The sequence below is a fragment of the Mytilus galloprovincialis genome, chromosome 12 (assembly GCF_965363235.1).
Source record: "Mytilus galloprovincialis chromosome 12, xbMytGall1.hap1.1, whole genome shotgun sequence".
NCBI classification, from domain to species: domain Eukaryota; kingdom Metazoa; phylum Mollusca; class Bivalvia; order Mytilida; family Mytilidae; genus Mytilus; species Mytilus galloprovincialis.
This window is the reverse complement of record NC_134849.1, coordinates 72,787,037-72,807,071: the sequence shown is the minus strand read 5'-3', so window position 1 is coordinate 72,807,071 and position 20,035 is coordinate 72,787,037. Positions and strand designations below refer to the sequence as shown.

Genomic DNA, 20,035 nt, shown 5'->3' with positions numbered 1-20,035 from the left:
GTGACGTCATATTTGAAATTGTAAAAAATGACAAAAAAATGACGTCATTTGAATTTGTAAAACAGATCATTAAAAAATGAAAAATGACGTCGCATTTGAATGAATAAGATATTATTAAAAGCTTATTCTACATACATCCATGACATGATCAACCCTGAACAGAAATTCAATCCTAAGAAGTTTTGAAGCTTAATAAAGAATAAAAGATGCCAAAATGGAGGAGTGGCGCCACTTAGACACATAAGTGTAGTTCTAATGTTCAGGAAAAGGAATCGTAGCCAAGCATCAAACTACCGAAATTTCTTGCTTACTACAATATTATGAAAGTATTGGTGCATATCACATTAAACACATAGAAAGTCACTTCATCTCGACTGATGCTCCACATGGTTTTAGAGAATGGCGGTCCAGTTCATAAATGTGCACGCTACCCCCCCCCCCCCCCCCCCCAAAAAAAAAAAAAAAAAAAAAAAACCTTTTACGACCTTCGCGTAGTTTTATGTCAATATTATATGGTAAAGATGAAACCTTAGTTCTAAGAAGACCTTTTTTATGTATCTTGCTCATAGTCCAAACTATTGAGAGGTTATTCGTGGTATGAGAATCGATTATTATTTAAGATTTAAATTTAAAAATCTTATTTATTTAATACACATTTATTTCTATTGTTTTATTATTTATCTGATCATTTGACCTGTGACCATCAGATTTTTGTGATGAAAGAACAAAACAAAGGGAATATTAAATGGCGTTAGTTCAGCATTAAGTGATAAAATGAGAAGATTAAGAAATATAGTGTGTTGAATTACAACACGAGGGATTTCAAATAAATAAAGTTCAAACAGTATTCTGACAATTTAACAAGTGTGTTGTATGATTGTGGTATAGACACACGTAAGTAGGTATATATTTTTTTCTCTAAAACCAAGGCACGATGTTTTGTCATTTGACTGTTAAAAGTTTAAAATTGTGTCTTAATGTTTCTTTTTGAAATTATAGATAAATAACATAATCAGTACCAACTGTTACACATTTGGATAATTAATGTATCTTCAGTGATACTTGGAATCCATTACTTACTATGGCGTTCATTATCACTGAACTAGTATATATTTGTTTAGGGGCCAGCTGAAGGACGCCTCCGGGTGCGGGAATTTCTCGCTACATTGAAGACCTGATGGTGACCTTCTGCTGTTGTTTTTTTCTATGGTCGGGTTGTTGTCTCTTTGGCACATTCCCCATTTCCATTCTCAATTTTAACATTTAAGGGATGATATAATGTAAACAGATAAAAAATAATACTGGATCCAGACAGTGATTCGCTTCAATGTTCTTCTTGTGCTTTACTCAGTTAAAAGCCAAAAACTGTAGATTGGAAAATAAAAAACAAGCAATCGCAAAATAAACAAGTACCTAGTAATACACATAATGATATTTAAATCAATCAGAAAGATATCCAAACAAAAACAGAGGAACAAGGTAATATATTTAAATCAGAATATTGAAAATGAAAATAGAATAAAACAGAAAGCGGGAACATATCGATGTCTCAGGGGGAAAAAACAGAAAACAAACAAATACAGAAAAAAAAATGGCCCAAAATTAAATTGATTGAAAACATATTAAAATGTAATCAATGTAGTAAGCCGATGTAAAACAAAAATCGAAAAATTAACCAATGACGTACTCAGAATATTGAATAATTCTTTTAAAGAGGGATAGAGAAATTACATTCAAACTAATTCTAGATTAATAGGAACTTGGAACTCAAAACCCTCAATACAAAAACTGAAAATATAAGTTGAAAACAAACTAAAGAAAATAACCATATGTTCCGGTAAGAAGAATAAGATTCACAGAAATTTGAGAAGAAAATAAAACTTATAATTTTATCAAATGTTTTATATTCGTGATATTTTATTTCAATTTTAAATAGACAAAAGATACCATGACAGACCTAGAAGAAATCAGTAAAGAACATCTCTCAGGTAAAAGTATATACTACCGACCTTTATATATAAAAGGAGATTTGAAGATTAGTCAAGCAGACTAGCAAATGAACTTCGAGGTCAAAACATTTAAAATATCCTGTACTAAGTCAGGAATAAGGCAGTTGCTATCAAATAGTTCGTCTCAATATTAGCTGGCGTATGTTGTTGTTGCTTTTTGGTGTTCCTGTTGTTCTTTTGTCTTCCTCTTATAACTAATGTATTCCCTCCGTTTTGGTTTGTTCTCAGGATTTGTTTTCTTTCAATCGATTTATGACTTGTGAACAGCGGTGTACCACTGTTGTCTGTATTTCTGAACATGACAAACATGTTTAAGCGTTAGAAAAGCAAGCAAGTGCGTTGACGGTGTGTCTTAAAATATGATAATGTTTAAACTGTTACCTACAATTCAGATGATATCTGACAATACCTACATATTTTTTTAAATAAAAATACTATCAAATAATAGTTCGAATTAAATGGTTTACATTAATCTGGTCAAAAAATCTTACTACTATATTAGTATAACCTTTTTATCTTTTATATCAATGTATACGTATTAAATTATATGTACTTAGTTATTATCTTCATTTGTGTATCAAGGTCGGGGTCGAAAAATTCCGACAAGACGGTTAATTTCTTATAATCTTAAAAAATTACCAAAATAAGACAAGAAATGTCTAGATGTGGGGTTCGTGTTGCTGAGTAATTGGTTTTCTATGATGTGTTTTGTGTAATGTTTGTCTTTTTGTCGTTTTCATTTTTTGCACCATCAGTTTAATTTCAACTAACAGTATGAATATTCCTTTAGTATCGTTCGTCTCTCTTATAGAAACTAAATGTGTAACCTTCAATTGTTGTTAGATTATAAATGTAAAGAGAAGATTCGTGTTAAGAACACAATTAAAATCTCTACCGACAATTTTCTCTTTGAGGATACAAAGATGACTTAATTCAGCAAACTACTTCACTCATATCTAGTTGAAAGTTCATGTTAGTATGTTTGATAACTCTATATGAAAATAGACCACTGAAAACTGATAATAATTATACTGCTCCACATATGGCTACAATCGTCGAAATCAAAATAATAACATGTAATCGCAATAGATCTTCATAAATTGGTCAGGGTAGAAATGTCTTTTCCATTTTTCAGAAATCAAACGAACATTTGAATTATTAGATTTGAACAAAGACAATAAATTGTCTGCAAAAGAATTTGTAAAAGGAGGCCATTTTATAGGAGTTAATATGACACTACAACAGGCTCAGCAAATGATCAAGGAAATTGATACCGATGGTAAGATATGTACAAATAATACTGCAAAATCCGTATATTGATCATCTCCGTTCCGTAACCATTCTCTTTACTCCATCACTCAGGGGGCACAATAGTATAGGGAAAACGGTAGTATTTAATTTTCCCAGCATTAGGTTGGCCTTTTGTGTACCCAAGACAGGGCATAGGAAGTCAACTTAAGAGCGCTGTGATTGGATGTAAGGGTAGAATATATTTTTTATTTATCTATGAATAACTGCAGTGTGTATATTTACAATATAAATTTTGAAACCTATTGAAATATTTTCTAGAGAATTATTCGAAAAGACTTGCAAAATTTCATAAATTTGGTGTAAAATGACGGTGGGCATGGATAACATAAACAAGCTCTGTTGGAAGTTGGTCATGATACTATTTGGCTTTAATTTTTAAAACACAATAATAAAGTACTAACACAACATATAACTGTTTTATCCAGGTTTTTATCTTAAAAAGTGGTAAATTTAGAAAATGTTAATATTGTCGCCTATGGCAGAATAAATAGTACCGTTTTCCCTATAGGTGGCACGGTAGTATTTCCTGGTCCATAGGGGATAATGATAGCCTTTTTAGAATTTTCACCCATTTATAACACTGCGAAAAATTCTACATTCACAGTTAACTAAAGTACTTTCATTTTACTATTAAGAAATGAATTTGAAAGTGTATCATAACCGTTTACTTTTTTTTGCTATTTTTAAAAACCTAAGGTCACTAGTGCTTTTAGGTCTTTTATCGTGCAGTGAATACAAAGTTTAAAACAAATCCCAAAAAAATCATTTTCATCTGTATGTAAAATTATATCATGTTTTTCTACACCAGATTCATCCCTCAGTTTGGGAAAGTATTTAATACTGTAGTTTTTGTCCAATCACACTGTTCAGTTACATTGACTTAGGTAGGGTACACAAAAGAGCAACCTAAATTCTGGAATGCAAATACTACCATACCACCTATAAGCTGGTTCTCGGCTTCTACACTTTGTTCATTTGAGTGTAGCGTAATACAATCGGATTCCAGTTAAACAGTAGTATTAACATAACATAATGCATATTGTTCTTTTGTATATTATTACGTCAATGTATCTGAGCATTGTTATTGGAAAAAAATACAGTATCTTCTGACGCTGAGTGGTGATGAATCAGGTTTAGAAAATATCTTCAATAATTTTACATAAAAATGAAAATTCCTTTTTGAGAACTTTTTAAAATTTTGTATTCAATGCATGATAAAAGACATAACAGCACTAGCGGCTTCGGGTTTATAAAGATAACAGAAAAGGCTGTTACTGTCAGAAGGTGTGATTTTAATTGTGATTTTTGTATTTACATATCAGTGGTAAACGTGTAATGAAGGGTGTCATGGCCTATAAAATAAGAGGTTTTGAGACCAAACACCCAAGAGAATCGCATGGACTTTATATTGTGTCATAGTAAGCCCTATACAACGGTGTTTTCTTTCAAATTCATTCTGCGCACGTGTCTCTTGTTTTATCAGAGTCACCTGCTCTTCTGAATCAAAACCAAAAAGTAATCTAGTTTTTTTTATCCAATTTAAAGGAACACGTTTTTATATTTTCAAATATATTCTTTTTATTTTTAGGAAATGGTTATATTGAATATGATGAATATAAAAGCATTATGTCTAAACAATTAAAAGAAATGGACAGACGTATTGATAAAAAGAAGGCACTTTATATGAAAAATTTCAAAAAGTATGATACAGACAACAGTGGGGAGGTAGATTTAGGTGAATTGAAGAAAGTTATGTCTGGGTGTAAAATGACAGAAGAAGAAATAGAAAAACAATTCAATGAGGCAGATGTTAATGGTGATGGCAAAATATCATATAGTGGTAAGTGGTTTTATTGTGTTATTGTGTCCTGGTAAATGTTTCTTTATATATCTGTTTGTTTTTATACATTGCAGTTATTGATATACCAACACAACGGAGACTGCTGTACCCCTTATTTTGACATTTTTACCTATTATGTCTTGTTCTGTTCACACATCGTTGTCAAAATAATGGAATTTTATACGATTGTCATACACGTGACAGGTTTAGCTAGCTACATAATGTATAAAACCAGGTTAAATCCACCATTTTCTACAAAATAAAAGTAAATGCCTGTACCAAGTCAGGAATATGACAGTTGTTGTCCATTCGTTTGATGTGTTTGAGCTTTTGATTTTGCCATTTGCTTAGGGACTTGCCGTTTTGAAATTTCCTCGGAGTTTATTTTTTTGTGATTATACTTTTTAAATGTCTGAGTTCAGTTAACCAACTTTTTTTTAACTTTTTAACTTTTTACACATACAAATGATCATAAAGCAATAGTAATGAAATACAATATAACTGGCACAAATATTTTGTATTCCAATATCAAATGGAAGGTGTTTATCTTATATAACGCTCACAAATTTCTTAACAGCTTCGATTAGAGAATGCAATTATCTTTTAAAAACGAGTTAAACTCATTTTATAATTTATTTTCAATGAGATTATTCACAGTTGGAATAAATGAATTCAACATAGATACCAGGATTTAAATTTTGTATTTGCGTCAGACGCGCGTTTTGTCTACAAAAGACTCATTAGTGACGCTCGAATTTGAACGATCACTGTCATTCAACACAACTTTTCAAACGAAATATTTTTGTAAAAGGAAAGATAACTCATTCTTTATTGTTTATTTGTATGTACAAATGTATATCAAATATCCGCTTGAGTATCAGTAAAGGACTAAATATGCTATGGTCCAGCAAATTATCAGTGAAGATATTTCATCAAACAAACCCTTCGATATTTTATGAGACGGTAGTTTCTGACTGGATAGAAGTACGCAGCCTTCATCGAAAACGCCAAAATCAACAAACATCAGAAAATTCTGCGACCCTCTGCCAACGTGTCGTGTCCTGAATGTGGCGACGCTATCATGAGACATGTTACTGCTAAAAACAGTTTGAAAAAATTTACGTTTCATTACTTAAGTGTTTTATATTTGATCAACTAAACAGTCGATTTACTTGCAGTATTTTCAATCAATTTATTTCAGATTTGTTCTCGTCCTAAATATGCATGAAATATTTGCCACTGAATGTAAGGTAACAAGCCACACTCAATCAACCAAAATATCTATAGTTGTGTGTATATTGCGATTTTGTTAATTCGTTCTTCCTTTTATTTCAGAATTTGTTAAATATTTCTGCGAAGTTTAAGCGATTGTAGAGCAATTGATCGTGATGATTGGATTACCAAGTATTGTATTTTTAATGAACTACATTGACAAAGACCATTTGACTTGCATAGAATTTGTGGAATACGTACGTGTATATATTAGAAAATCTTAAAATCAATATAACCATTTCATATTCATATACATATACATATATTATAATCAATATGTCAATAAAACTTTCTATTCCATTGTAATTTGTATCTGGTCATTCCGTTCTTAATTAACATACAATTGAAAGTTTTGCATGATAAAAATCTATCTGCTAAAACATCTAAATCTAATTATTGTTTACATTAACGTATTTGTATAACATGATAAAATAGTGGAGCAGGAATTTCTCCCCCTTTAATGTGCAATCTCGGATTTTGATGTTCAATCTTTTAGCTTTTTTATATATATATTGTTAAGTGGACATTCTATATGCAAGTTGATTAGATTATTTAAAATGTTCCATGCTAAATGGGTCATTTTCAAAAAATGTCGAATTTTGAAATTGAAAAATTTATTAAAAGTTACTTATTCAAACAACCCTCTACATAAGCAAATCAAAACAAACAGTACTTTAAGAACAACATATTAAAAGATGCAATCTTAATGATGTCAAACAAGAATATCTTGAAACATTTTTTGATCGATGGTACAATATTTTGTCTATCCTGTTACCATTTTCAAAAGAAATTTTGGGTTATTAAGAAAAGGTTTAGATAAAATGTTAAGCTTGTTTTACGTTACCAATTGGATGGTTTTCAAGAGAATAAACTTCTATATATATTCATTCTGTAAAATAATAGATTATTTGCCAATTTTCTAGGTTGTACTGAAAAATGGCTCTAAAAATTGGTTTTCAAAGGTTGTAAAAATTACCACCAGTAATGCAAGTCTAAGATAGCAATTTATATTGTTCGGCCTTTTTTCACCCTTTCAATTAAACCCAACATCAAGTAAATCCCTCATAGGTTAATTTACTTTTCTCTTTATTTCGTTGGTAACAGGAACGTACGTTTCTGATATATCACTATATAAAAGTCTATCCTGTTACCTTTTTGTCTATCCTGTTACCGATATCAGTATTGCACCTGCAAATGCTTAATTGGGAAGATTAAGACGTTATAACCTTAAGATGAGTTCAAACAATGAAATATTTCATTCGTTTTCCACCTACATGTTAAGATAAAAAAATTAACGACGTTTTTGTCTATAATTGTCTATCCTGTTACTGTAACCATAGCAACCATAGTAACAGGATAGACATAACAGGATAGACAAATTTCTTCGTTTTTGGCGTAGCCAGGGTTGAAATGATGTGGATGCCCTTTTTTTTTTAGGCTATTTTATGCAGAAAATTATATTTTTTTTTCAGACATTGTTCCTGTAAGCACATGTACTCCCCTAGAATCCGACACTGGTTATATTTTTGTTTAATTTCAAAATACCCACGAATTCATATAATTATATTTCAAACAAAATTTTAATGTTTTCTCGAAATTCTCGAAATTGAATGTAATTCATAATTTATTTATTTGATGTAAAAGTTTCCCACCAATCATATATTTGACATCTCATAAACGGCCCCATCACAGCGGCACTTCTGTATAAAGGAACTGAAGTGATCCCCTTTCCTAGCATTTCTCAAAAAACGGCCCCATCACAGTACAGGAACTGAAGTGATTCCATTAACGCGTCGCAGGGGACATCATCGAAATTCCTGGTGTTCGTCCATCCGGTCTTGTTTGCACTCTCATGTGTACAATTCTTGCCAGATTTTTATATCATCAGCAATGACAATTTCGAAAATTAGTATAAGCTTTAACCGTTTGAAATATAAAATTATAACGGAAATCCCATTGCATTTTCTCTGAAGCTTTTATTTCTCCATTAAAAATAAAAGGAAAAGGAAAAACATTATTTTTTATTAGTTATTGCCCTTGTTCCTTGGTTACATAAAATATGTGCAAAACAGGGGACATAGGAATTTTGTTCTTTTATTGAAAATAAAATTAATATGTGGACCTAGATAGAAACTGGAATTAACTGATAAGCCTAGGAATGATCACACTCTATTATAGATTAGTTTTTTTCACGTCGTCTTTCATGTCACAGGAAACGATATCAGGATATGGTGGTTTAGTTGTCAGTTATGTTGTTAGTCAGTTGTAGAAGCCATCGCTCCGCTAGGCTCAATTTCAGATGAAACATGTCCGAGGATCTGTGCATCGTCCTCTGCACTTGCCGTAGCCGACGACGTAATCTTTTTACAAAAAAACATCGAGAACACTTTTCTGCGATTTATCCATCTTGTTTTATTACATGAACTAAATTATCCTTAATAAAAGACCAAGCACACTTCATCGGAAATAATTGGATGTTAGGTAGCACTCCACAGTTAGAAAATAAAATCAAAAATGAGCCACAAAATGTTTTATCATCTCATATTCCTGGATTTCTAATACATTAACCTAACTGTTTGTGTTGTACATGTACATATGTATGTAATCAGCATATTCCATAGATTTGATTTTCAAAAGTTAAAAGAGTGAAAATTAATTCCTTTTATGTGTATCCATGGCAACATTCTGCATTTATTTACAATAAAATATTGCAAAAAGGGGGGTGGACATGTCACATATCCCCCCAAAATTTGGATCAAACTAGAATTTCAATGCCTTTGAATGATACCTTTTTAGAAACTGTTTTCATAAATATTCCTAATGATCAAATAAAAAATGGGTGTCTTTCGCCTCATTTTTTCGTAAAATCCAATCACAAAGTTCGTGCGATAAAAAGTTGGAAAAAAACATTACAATAATTGCCGGACCAATGTATGGTAGGGACATGCAAATACGGACTGTCATACAGAAAACAGCCTATATTACATACATTACATAATCTTGATGTTCATATAAACCCAATACAAAGGCTATTTTAATACTCAGCTATCCAAAAATGAATTTTATTGCACACTAGCTCTCATATTTGAAAAATCCACAGGGGCCAAAATGCGAAACTACACACCTAACTGTGGAGTGCTACCTTAAGGTGAAATTTTTCCCCTCCTGCCTCAATTTTTATTATGTTTTCTGTATTCTACTAGCTGTTACGATGAAAATGGTACCTTAGTTTTTAAAATTGGTTCAGTAATAAAGATTTTATGAAGGTTAGCAGTTGATGTTGAAACGCGACAAAAAGTGATTTAAAAATAAATGCTGGATCATAGTGAAAAACTTCAAGTCTGTCTCATTTTTGGGGTAAATTTCTAAAACTTTTCCCATTATCTTATTTAAAATCATAAAATTACCTTAAAAGAGGACAAATTGTACAATTTTTAGGTATTTGAAAGCACTTATAGGTCAATTTTGCTGTTAATAGCATACCTAACCTTGGTTTAGAAGCTCTCAAGCAGGGTATAAATTTCTAGCAGTACTGGCATCATTAAATCTAATTAATGCCAAATTATAATATAAAATCCTACTAAAAATGTTTATTTGACTTATTCGCATTCAAAAATATGAAGCGATACATTCTGAGGATATCATATAAAGCTCAATCTTTGGTTACAATGGCGAAGCTAATGGAGTACAAATTTAAGACCGCAACATGTCTAAGTGCCAAAATGTGTATATTTGGTTGCTAAGGACAGTAAACAATAAAATAAACATAAATTGCATTCCTAGCAGATGTTTTACCTTCAGAACTAAAACAAGAACATTAAAGACTAAATATTTGGGGTAAATTTTATCTTAAAAAGTGCATTTCTGTGCTTTCTGATGTGCCATAAGGTAGCACTACACAGTTAGAAAATAAAATCAAAAATGAGCCACAAAAAGTTTTATCATCTCATATTCCTGGATTTCTAATACATTAACCTAACTGTTTGTGTTGTACATGTACATATGTATGTAATCAGCATATTCCATAGATTTGATTTTCAAAAGTTAAAAGAGTGAAAATTAATTCCTTTTATGTGTATCCATGGCAACATTCTGCATTTATTTACAATAAAATATTGCAAAAAGGGGGGTGGACATGTCACATATCCCCCCAAAATTTGGATCAAACTAGAATTTCAATGCCTTTGAATGATACCTTTTTAGAAACTGTTTTCATAAATCTTCCTAATGATCAAATAAAAAATGTGTGTCTTTCTCCTCATTTTTTCGTAAAATCCAATCACAAAGTTCGTGCGATAAAAAGTTGGAAAAAAACATTACAATAATTGCCGGACCAATGTATGGTAGGGACATGCAAATACGGACTGTCATACAGAAAACAGCCTATATTACATACATTACATAATCTTGATGTTCATATAAACCCAATACAAAGGCTATTTTAATACTCAGCTATCCAAAAATGAATTTTATTGCACACTAGCTCTCATATTTGAAAAATCCACAGGGGCCAAAATGCGAAACTACACACCTAACTGTGGAGTGCTACCTTAACCCTTGTTACATACGGATACCTTGAGTTTAACTGCTGCGAAAATATCTTTATTTATATTTTTTTTCCTGAAAAAATGATGTGGATGCTTGAGCATACATGCAAGCTACGCCACTGCATTGTAAAACAAATAGTAATATGTGCTTCTAGCCGTACCAATAATGTTCCTGCTTTATAAAAGTACAATGTTCCTCAGGAAGTAAATCACTGGTCACAGAAAGTTTTCACAAATTCTGAAAAATAACAAAACAAAATAAAAAGAAAGTTCTTACACACTTAAGCTTAGTCAGTTCACTTTGATATTCAACATCACGCGACAAATATCACAATGTAACATGTATATGAGACACGAATATGCACCATATTTTGAACTAGACCGAGGCACCGAGTCGCATTTTAACATGCTATTTCACACCACAAAGTAACAGTCTATCGGAATACATGCCACCCTGCCTAGGAAAATGTATGAGCATTAGTCTGTTAACGATCAAATCAGTTCGTAATCCTTAACGTTGCGTATTAAACCAAGAGTTCCAAATGGTGAAGTTGAAATCATCCCTTCGTAAATTTTACGGACGCCATCACGAGTTGGTTGACCGTTATGGAATAACCGTTTCACAAACGATATCGGATATGTTCCTTTCGTCGTAACTACAATCCCCTTCCCTTTCATGAATGTGACCTACCGAATTAGACTATTTACCGGATTGGTTATCACATAAGCAACACGACGGGTACCACATGTGGAGCAGGATCTGCTTACCCTTCCGGGGCACCTGAGATCACCCCTTGTTTTTTGTTGGGGTTCGTGTTGTTTATTCTTTAGTTTTCTATGTTGTGTCATGTGTGCTGTTGTTTGTTTGTCTTTTTCATTTTTAGCCATGGCGTTTTCAGTTTGTTTTAGATTTATGAGTTTGACTGTCCCTTTTGGTATCTTTCGTCCCTCTTTTAAGAACAGAAGCAGAAAATATCGAATTATAAGTATATGGTTTGAACTACCCGAGGATCGACCTCGCGATCTTTAAAATTTTAAGTGAGCACGCCACCGAGTCCATATAGATACATGTACATAGTCGACGGTCTTCTTAAATATATAAAGTAAGAAAGAGCAGGCTGTGGGATGATTTAGGCGTTTGATGAAACAAGAATCGGACAAAAATGACCACCTTCAACCATTACATGTTCATGTACTTGTTTCAATTCAAAATTGTTTTTATCGTATAATATATTATAATCTTCTTCTTTTTTTTTTACAGAATTAGGTGTTGCTCACCACTTTTTTTACATGTCTCGATTTCTTGTTTAGGGAGCTACCATTTGATTTTTATGGGGGAGCTAGGATGAAAAATTTTGTCCTGCATTTTTTTTAGTTGTAATCTCTGTCCTGCCTTTTTATTTTTCACTCTATTCGGTACTGCCTTTTTTTTTTTTAGTTTATCCTGACTTTTTTTTACCTTAATTGTCATCCTGACTTTTTTTTTTTGCAAGTGTCTCATCCTGCTTTTTTTTTACTCAAAATTCCTGTCCTGCCTACTAGTATTTTTTTCAAATTTCATCCTAGCCCCCACCCCACCCTCCATAAAAATCAAATGGTATCTCCCTTATTTGTGTCGTTTGGTTGCTGTCTTATTGATGTATATCCCTGATCTCTTGTCATTGATATAACAAGTAAATACATCACTGTTATTTGTCATAGTTTTGTGAGAGTGGTTTTTAACAACTAACATGTATATAAGTATAATTGATTTTTGTTTGTTCTTACATACAATGTATTAGCTAAGTGGTAACTATTTAAATAGTTATAAATCTCCTCGTATGTAATTTGTGTGTAATATAATGAAGCCCAGTCAAACATAAACCGATAATAGTCTAGTTGTCAAAGAAGAAGGTTTGATCTCCAACCGGGTCAATTTAAAGACTAAAAATATTTGATTTTCACCGCCCAACACGCAGCACTATGGGGTTAAATCATAAACATATCTGTTTAATACATTAGCAGGTACAATGTATATATGTATATACTGTTGTCTTGCTATCATTCTTAATATGAATGTAATATTTGTCGCTGGACATTTATATCAATCAAATAACCAAGTAAAATTGTTTGAAGCAAGGTTCTACTGATGTAACTGATATAACTTCCGAATACGATTATCATCAACGTAAACTCACGTTCCACGCACTATGATATAAGGACATACTATGTATTATCTGTGATTTTTATTTTTTTTTAAATTAAAAAAAAGGCAAATGATTACTGTAAACCTGTAATTTAGAACAAACACTTTTTAAGTTGGCTTTTCAGACTTGCAAAACAAAAAATCGAAAAGTACATACACGGGAAATCTAATCAAACAACAAACAAATAAAACTTCGATAGAAACATACGTATGCTACAGAGATATGTAATATTTCAGCGGTTTGACACTATTGAAATGAGACTAGATTTGACACTTACTGTGCATTTATTTTGCTACTTACAATAGTATCATAAGTTGGAATTTTCAGTTAAATTTTAATGATTTTTTGCAAATGCATATATCAAAACAAATATAAAAAAGAAGATGTGGTATGATTGCCAATGAGACAACTATCCACAAAAGACCAAAATGACACAGACATTAACAACTATAGGTCACCGTACGGCCTTCAACAATGCCCATACCGCATAGTCAGCTTCCTGAATTCCTGAATTCTATCACACAATCTCATCCATAATGTAGATGAAACTTGTGCATTTTCATGAAAATTTAATATCTTTAGGTAATTTTTAAATCCGCTTTATATTTCCCCTTAATCTCATATTACTGTTGAAGGCTAGATACGTTTAGCCTGTTTCAGAGATCTCGAAAAGTGGACGTCCAAAGCTTTACAAAGCACCAACACAATTTTGATATCATGAAATCGAAAAAATAGACGACAACAGATCTCTTCAATGACCACTAGGGATAACGTTTTCGAAAAATATAATCGGTGTCACTTTAAATCATATATATATATATAGAATATATTTAAACAAAGCGATAAAATAAACAAATTTTTAGGAGTGTTGCCCTCGCTTACACTTTTTCTACCTCTCTTAATAAACTAAAACTTTTTTGTCGTGCTACTTGACAGTAATGATGTGCTTCAAAGAAAATCAATTTGTAAAATGGCCGTCCGACAGTGAGGCGTTTGGTAAACTTGGTATTATCTGGCATCAGAGGTTGAGTCTATTTTCATGCCTCTCTTATCTCGAATTATGTTACCTGTGTGCAGATGACACACATTTTGCCGTTATAAAATCAATAAAACCGAGGTTGCCGAAAATAAAACCCGAGTTTAATATATTTTTGGAAATATGCTAAACTGCACACATCTACGCTAGCCAAGGGAGTGGATGGTAACTCTTTACTAGCGAAGATGAAATGCACACAGAAAGTAGTAATACCTTTATATTCAACGCGTCCATTTCCGTCTTCATCCGCTTCAAGAAAGAGGTCGTCTAAGTATGCTAAATCTTCATCAGTCCATTTGGCTCCTTTCCGTTTCAAGACAGCTTTAAGTTCTTCTTTGTCTATAAATCCACTATTGTCTTTATCAAACTTTTTAAAAGCTTGTGTGAATAATTGTTCTTCGTATGCTTGTTTCTTGATTTGAACTGATAAGGCTTTCAGATACTCCTCCCAAGTAACCAGTCCGTCTCCTATTTGAAAATAGTTTAATGTGATATATAAAAAATTAAAAACGGTATCTGAAAGTACAGAATAACAACATGTGATGCATTCTAATAGGGTTCATTTGTTTTTGAAAGAAAAAATGTCATATTTATTTATTTATTCCTCTCACGGATGATTTCATTTTGTGAAAACCAGTTCTATAGAATAATTTTGGTGTGAACAGAAATTTGCTTGTATTTAACGCATCGGTAATAAAAAAACAGTAGTCAGCCGAGAACCAGTTGAATTTGAATATGGAACTTTTATCCAAGAATATTATATGCAATAATATTCTACAATTTTTAACCCAAACAAGCAATGATACAATTCTTCTGTACATCGATCCAACTCAATTTTTAATCGTAAAAGAAAACGTAGCACGAAGTCATGGAATATCACATTCGATCAGTTATATGGAAGTTACATTATGTGTTACTTTAAGCTCAATGAAACTAATTGTTGGTGAAGATTCTGATAGATACGTAATTTTGAACAAAAACACATTTAGGGTAAAAAATTAATCAAATAAAAAAAAATATGATTACTAAATCTTTTTTTATACGGTTAGCAGTAACATTTTCACATTGAAATCACGTAAGATCTTAAAACACAAAAGTATTCAAATGCGTTGCATACGAATGCTTAAAATAGTTATCAAAGGCACCAGGATTATAATTTAGAACACCAGACGCGCGTTTCGTCTACATAAGACTCATCAATGACGCTCATATCAAAATATTTATTAAAAGATTCTTTTTGTGAAACCCTTACAAACGCATTATCAATTCGAAGAGATGTCGCCCTTTAATCGCGTCTTCTCCGTTAAAAGTTAAAATGTAGTATGGGAAGTATTGATAATGATGTCGAGTCTGAAAAAACTTACCATCAAGATCCAACTCGCTCATTATATCCTCCGCCTCGACTTCGGTTGGATTGACTTTTAACAAGTGTATGCCTTTAATGATTTCCGTTTTCGATAGTCGTCCATCGTGATTTCTGTCGAGAAGATTGAAAGTTTTACGAATTTCTGAAAAAAGATAACACAGTTAGATTCAAGAAAGAATTGGGGAGCTATCAATTTGATTTATGGGGCAGGGGCTTACATTTTTCAAAGGCTATGTTTGTGGTGAGACAATTGGTAAAAATACGGCAGGATGACAGAAGCACAGAGATTACAACTATAAAAATGACGGACAAAATATTTTCACTTGAACAATTTGCCTCTGTAAATAAGAAGATGCCTAGCATTGGCGTAGCTAGATCATTTTTACTTGTACGCCCGAACCTTGGCGAGGAATCCAAGGATCCCAAAACAGGTTCATGTCAAACAATTTTTGTAGTGGGTTAGAGCTAGGGAGCGAAGCCCCGGAATCTTTAGACTTATGGAGAATGGATACCATTTCTGTCATTAAGAACTCATCAGTAGCAACATATAATGGTCATTGGACTTAGAGAAAATGTCAAAACCAGTAACTTTTAAAATATGTTTAAAAAGAGCCGTGGGGGTAAAGCACTCAACCAACAAACATATCTATTTTATGTCCAAATTTCGTAAATGAACATGTAATAATTACATCTTCAGAGATGTTCAGGTGCAATATTAGATATCGTAAAGGGTTCTGTGGAACCCTGGTTCTCGTCTAGGATATTCCTCGCAAAAGTGAATCCATTTATCAGTCCATTACAGGATTTGAAAAATTAAACATTTTCTTTTGATACTTTTTCTTGATCTGAAATATTAGTTTTCGCACAAGTTTCATGACAGTCTATCAAGGTTTATGCATTAATAATTTTAAAAAGCCATCTGTCGGTATAATACTGACAAATGAATAAACAAAATTTACTTTCAAAACTTTGCTTCAGACAAAATTTGTAAAAAATTCTTGGATTCTGCTAAAGTCTCATTTATTAACAATTAGATGAAGTTTTGACAAAGAAATTGTTGTGTAAAAAATGTTAACCCAGCCTTTGTTATTTTTTTAACAACATACTGAACCTTTATGTTAACGCCGACGACGAAATTTAGGAACGCAGCTATGTCTCTCTTTGGCGTCATAAATATGTCACAGGCTCGACAAATCTTTAAACCACAAAACGAATCTCAGCAGATAATGAATTTCTTTAAACAAAAGGGAAGTCAGTATAGAACTCACAGTAGAAATTCAGACTTGACAGAAAGTAAACAAATATAATATAGGATACCATTTGGCTGAAAACTAAATTTCTGCAATTACAAGCTAACGAAGAAAGAATTATAAAGCTGATGTGCTTCTAAAAAAATCTTTTTATTTTCTTTAGATTAAGGTGGTCTTAACTCTACAGGGAGATAACTCTGTAAAGTCAGCTGAACGTTTTAATTACGTTGTGTTGTAAAGGGAATATTAAGCTTCTCAGTGATCAAAATTGGTGTTTGTCAAACTGTTATATAACCAGTGTAATTTTTCTGACAAAACAGTTGGTTAAAAATTTTTGAAATTTTTATATTTTTGTTAAAGGGTCAAAGTAAATACATTGTCAAAATTTTATGAAAATTAAACGAGCCAAATCAATTTTAGTGAAAGTGTTGGGTACGACCTTAAAATATTTTTTTTATCAAAATTCAAGTGTACGCCCGGGCGTTTTGACGTAAACGTAGCTACGCGCCTGCCTATATAGCTAGGTGAAGATTTTGGCAGAGATCAACTTAGTGGCTTCAGTGAGTAAGAAGTGGCCCAGGCGAACAATTTGACGGAGATACTTTTTTAACCTTAGAGGCTTCTATAAGTAAGAAGTGGCAGAGGTGGACAATTAGGTACAGACGACCAAGCTTCTGTGAGCATAGTAGTTCTTGTAAACATCTTTTTCCTCCATTAGAATTATGGAGAACCTGATCATTGCTATATTACTGTAAGACATACCTTCCATTTCCTCTTTACTCATATCATCCGCCATCTTTCTTTTTTTATATTCGATTTATTTCTGTTCCGTAAACTAATAAAAAAAATAAGTTTGAAATTCATAGTCTTTTTATTTACACTTATATTATTAGATAATATTTGTACATGTATTTCAATGATTTTGTCGTAATATAAAGTTTTCCACATTGTCTCTGGAACCAATTTACATGCATGTTGTAACACATTCTGTACATTGTATTATGTTTTTTTTTTAAACTTATTAAAGTTGTGCCTGAGGTTTTTTCCCTTTGTGTCCATTTTTTGGTTATGACATTACAATGTAATTGGTATACATGATTCAAGTCTAATACTTTAATCAAATGCCAATATATTTATTAACTTTAATTGATATTGTTTATCTTTATTGCCAATGGCAATGATTTCATGTATATTCTGGAGAAAATATGTTACAGGTTTTGTAAGGCCAAATAAAATAGAATGTGTGGTTCCAGTTAGATATAAAAAAAAATTAGGGTAGGTAGGTAGACTTTTTTGTTTATTTTATGTTATTTTTTTTACATTGAGTCTATGGGAGCAACATTCTGACTTTAACAGTGCTTCATGGAAAATGACAAAAAAATCTTTAAGGTAGGCTATTTTTACGAATAAAAAGTAGGGTAAGTAGGGTAGGTAGGGTAATTGGAACCACACATTTATTTTTATTTGGCCTTAACAGAAGGGAAAAACGGTTAGATGACGAGAAATCGACTCGGATATATTGGTCACAAGTAGAAATTACATATGTTACAAAAGTATTCTTTATCATATGGGTAAACTTTCCGAACGTTAATATAGGAACATGCATGATAATTTCCGAACAGACGTTGATGTACCAACAACCTTGGCACCCTGACTCAACGCCTACTTTCGGCCAGTAGTAAGACAGGATCCCAGGCTAATGCACCAAGTCGAACGTGCATTATTCCTTCCAAATGGAAGTTGATGCAGGAACATGCATTGTACTTTCCGCAATGATCTTACGTGATATTTAATATACTCTACGAAACGATATATATGCGTATTTGCCCATTCCGCATAACTAAACAGAACTCTGAAGCCCCATAGCATGGATCGTCTTAGGGAGCTACCCTTATTTTTTTAGTGCAAGGGAGAACTAGGATAAAATCTGGAAAAGGCAGGACAGGGGTTTTGTGTAAAATAAAAGGCAGGATGATTTTTTATTTTTATTCAAAAAATAAAAGTCAGGATAAAATAATAATAATAAAGCAGGACTGAATAGAATGAAAAATAAAAAGGCAGGACACGACAGGGATTACATCTTTAAAAAATCATCATAGCCCCTCTTCCCCCTCCTAAAAATCAAGTGGTAGCTCACTTATTGTATGACAGGAATGTGAGGTATATGTAGCAATGATTAAAAACTTATATTCCAAAAACAAATTAAAAACTTTGTCTTACACATACATGTAAGTATAACTCTTATAAAATTTTCTCAACTACTTATTTCTTTGCATTTGCTGGGGTTTTTATTTGCTGGATACATCTAGCACCCGTGTATTTTTTTCAAGAAAGTTCGATTTAATTGAACATTTGAACAGAAGTTCCGCCCCCCCCCCCAAACCCCATTTCATTTCAGTGCGTAGCATCGCCCATTTTAGATGATCTGGTACATGTCTATTGAATTAGCTGGTTGGCCTTTTTGTCTCCCAAAAGGCAAAATGACACAGAAATTAACAACTATAGGTCACCGTACGGCCTTTAACAAAGAGCAAAACCAAACCGCATAGTTAGTTATAAAAGACAAATGTAAAATATTTTAAAGGCCTAGTTTATGTCATCTTCGCTAGCCAAGGGTTACAATCCACTCCCGCTCTCTCCACGGGAGTGGATTTTAACCCTTGGCTAGCGAAGATGAGTTTATGTACAAAACAAAAGAACGAAACACAAATATGTAACACAGCAACTAAAGACAACCAATTAATTGATTACAAGCGTCTGACTTTTGGACAGCCACATACATGTACATACAGAATGTGGCGGGGTTAAACATGCTAGCAGTAATGGCTTGTTAATTTTCTAACGAGAAATTATAATGATCATAATAATTATACATATTAGAAAAAATAGTGCCTTACCTTTCAAAACATTTAAGTAATGTGAACTACCATGACAAATATTTCAATTTGTTTATAAATCACACTTGGACTTTAATGTACATTGGAATTTATAAAAAAAAATCTGGATACTTACATTACAAATATTTCAGCCTATTGAGATTAAGCAAATAATCTTATTCAATAGAGTGTGAAGTTCAGTGTAAGAACTTTGAATCAATAATTCACTTTAATTGTCCATAATCCCGATGATTAACTATGACTTGTGACAAATAACTATCAATCTGATATTCTCTACCGTAATATGAAATTAATGTAAATATATAACAGCGCTCCTTCGAG

At 32.2% G+C, this 20,035-nt stretch overlaps 2 protein-coding genes across 4 annotated transcripts; one reads left to right on the top strand and one right to left on the bottom strand.

The window, feature by feature from the left end:
* Nucleotides 1-511: 511 nt before the first annotated feature.
* On the top strand, nt 512-6,738 carry LOC143054764 (uncharacterized). Of its 2 annotated transcripts, none has more exons than XM_076227811.1 (5): nt 512-894; nt 1,937-1,988; nt 3,145-3,288; nt 4,909-5,160; nt 6,496-6,738. In XM_076227811.1, exons 2-5 carry the CDS (start codon nt 1,949-1,951, stop codon nt 6,522-6,524), a joined length of 465 nt encoding a protein of 154 aa, XP_076083926.1. In that variant the 5' UTR covers nt 512-894; nt 1,937-1,948; the 3' UTR covers nt 6,525-6,738. The 2 variants fall into 2 exon arrangements, with proteins under 2 accessions (XP_076083926.1, XP_076083927.1); XM_076227812.1 differs by having other exon boundaries at nt 819-898.
* On the bottom strand, nt 6,653-19,905 carry LOC143054765 (uncharacterized). 2 transcript variants are annotated; one of them, XM_076227814.1, is made up of 5 exons: nt 19,830-19,905; nt 17,580-17,652; nt 15,566-15,709; nt 14,415-14,669; nt 6,653-11,217 (listed from the first exon to the last, which is right to left on the bottom strand). In XM_076227814.1, exons 2-5 carry the CDS (start codon nt 17,611-17,613, stop codon nt 11,189-11,191), a joined length of 462 nt encoding a protein of 153 aa, XP_076083929.1. In that variant the 5' UTR covers nt 17,614-17,652; nt 19,830-19,905; the 3' UTR covers nt 6,653-11,188. The 2 variants fall into 2 exon arrangements, with proteins under 2 accessions (XP_076083929.1, XP_076083928.1); XM_076227813.1 differs by lacking the exon at nt 19,830-19,905 and adding an exon at nt 19,715-19,817.
* Between the last annotated feature and the right edge of the window lie 130 nt (nt 19,906-20,035).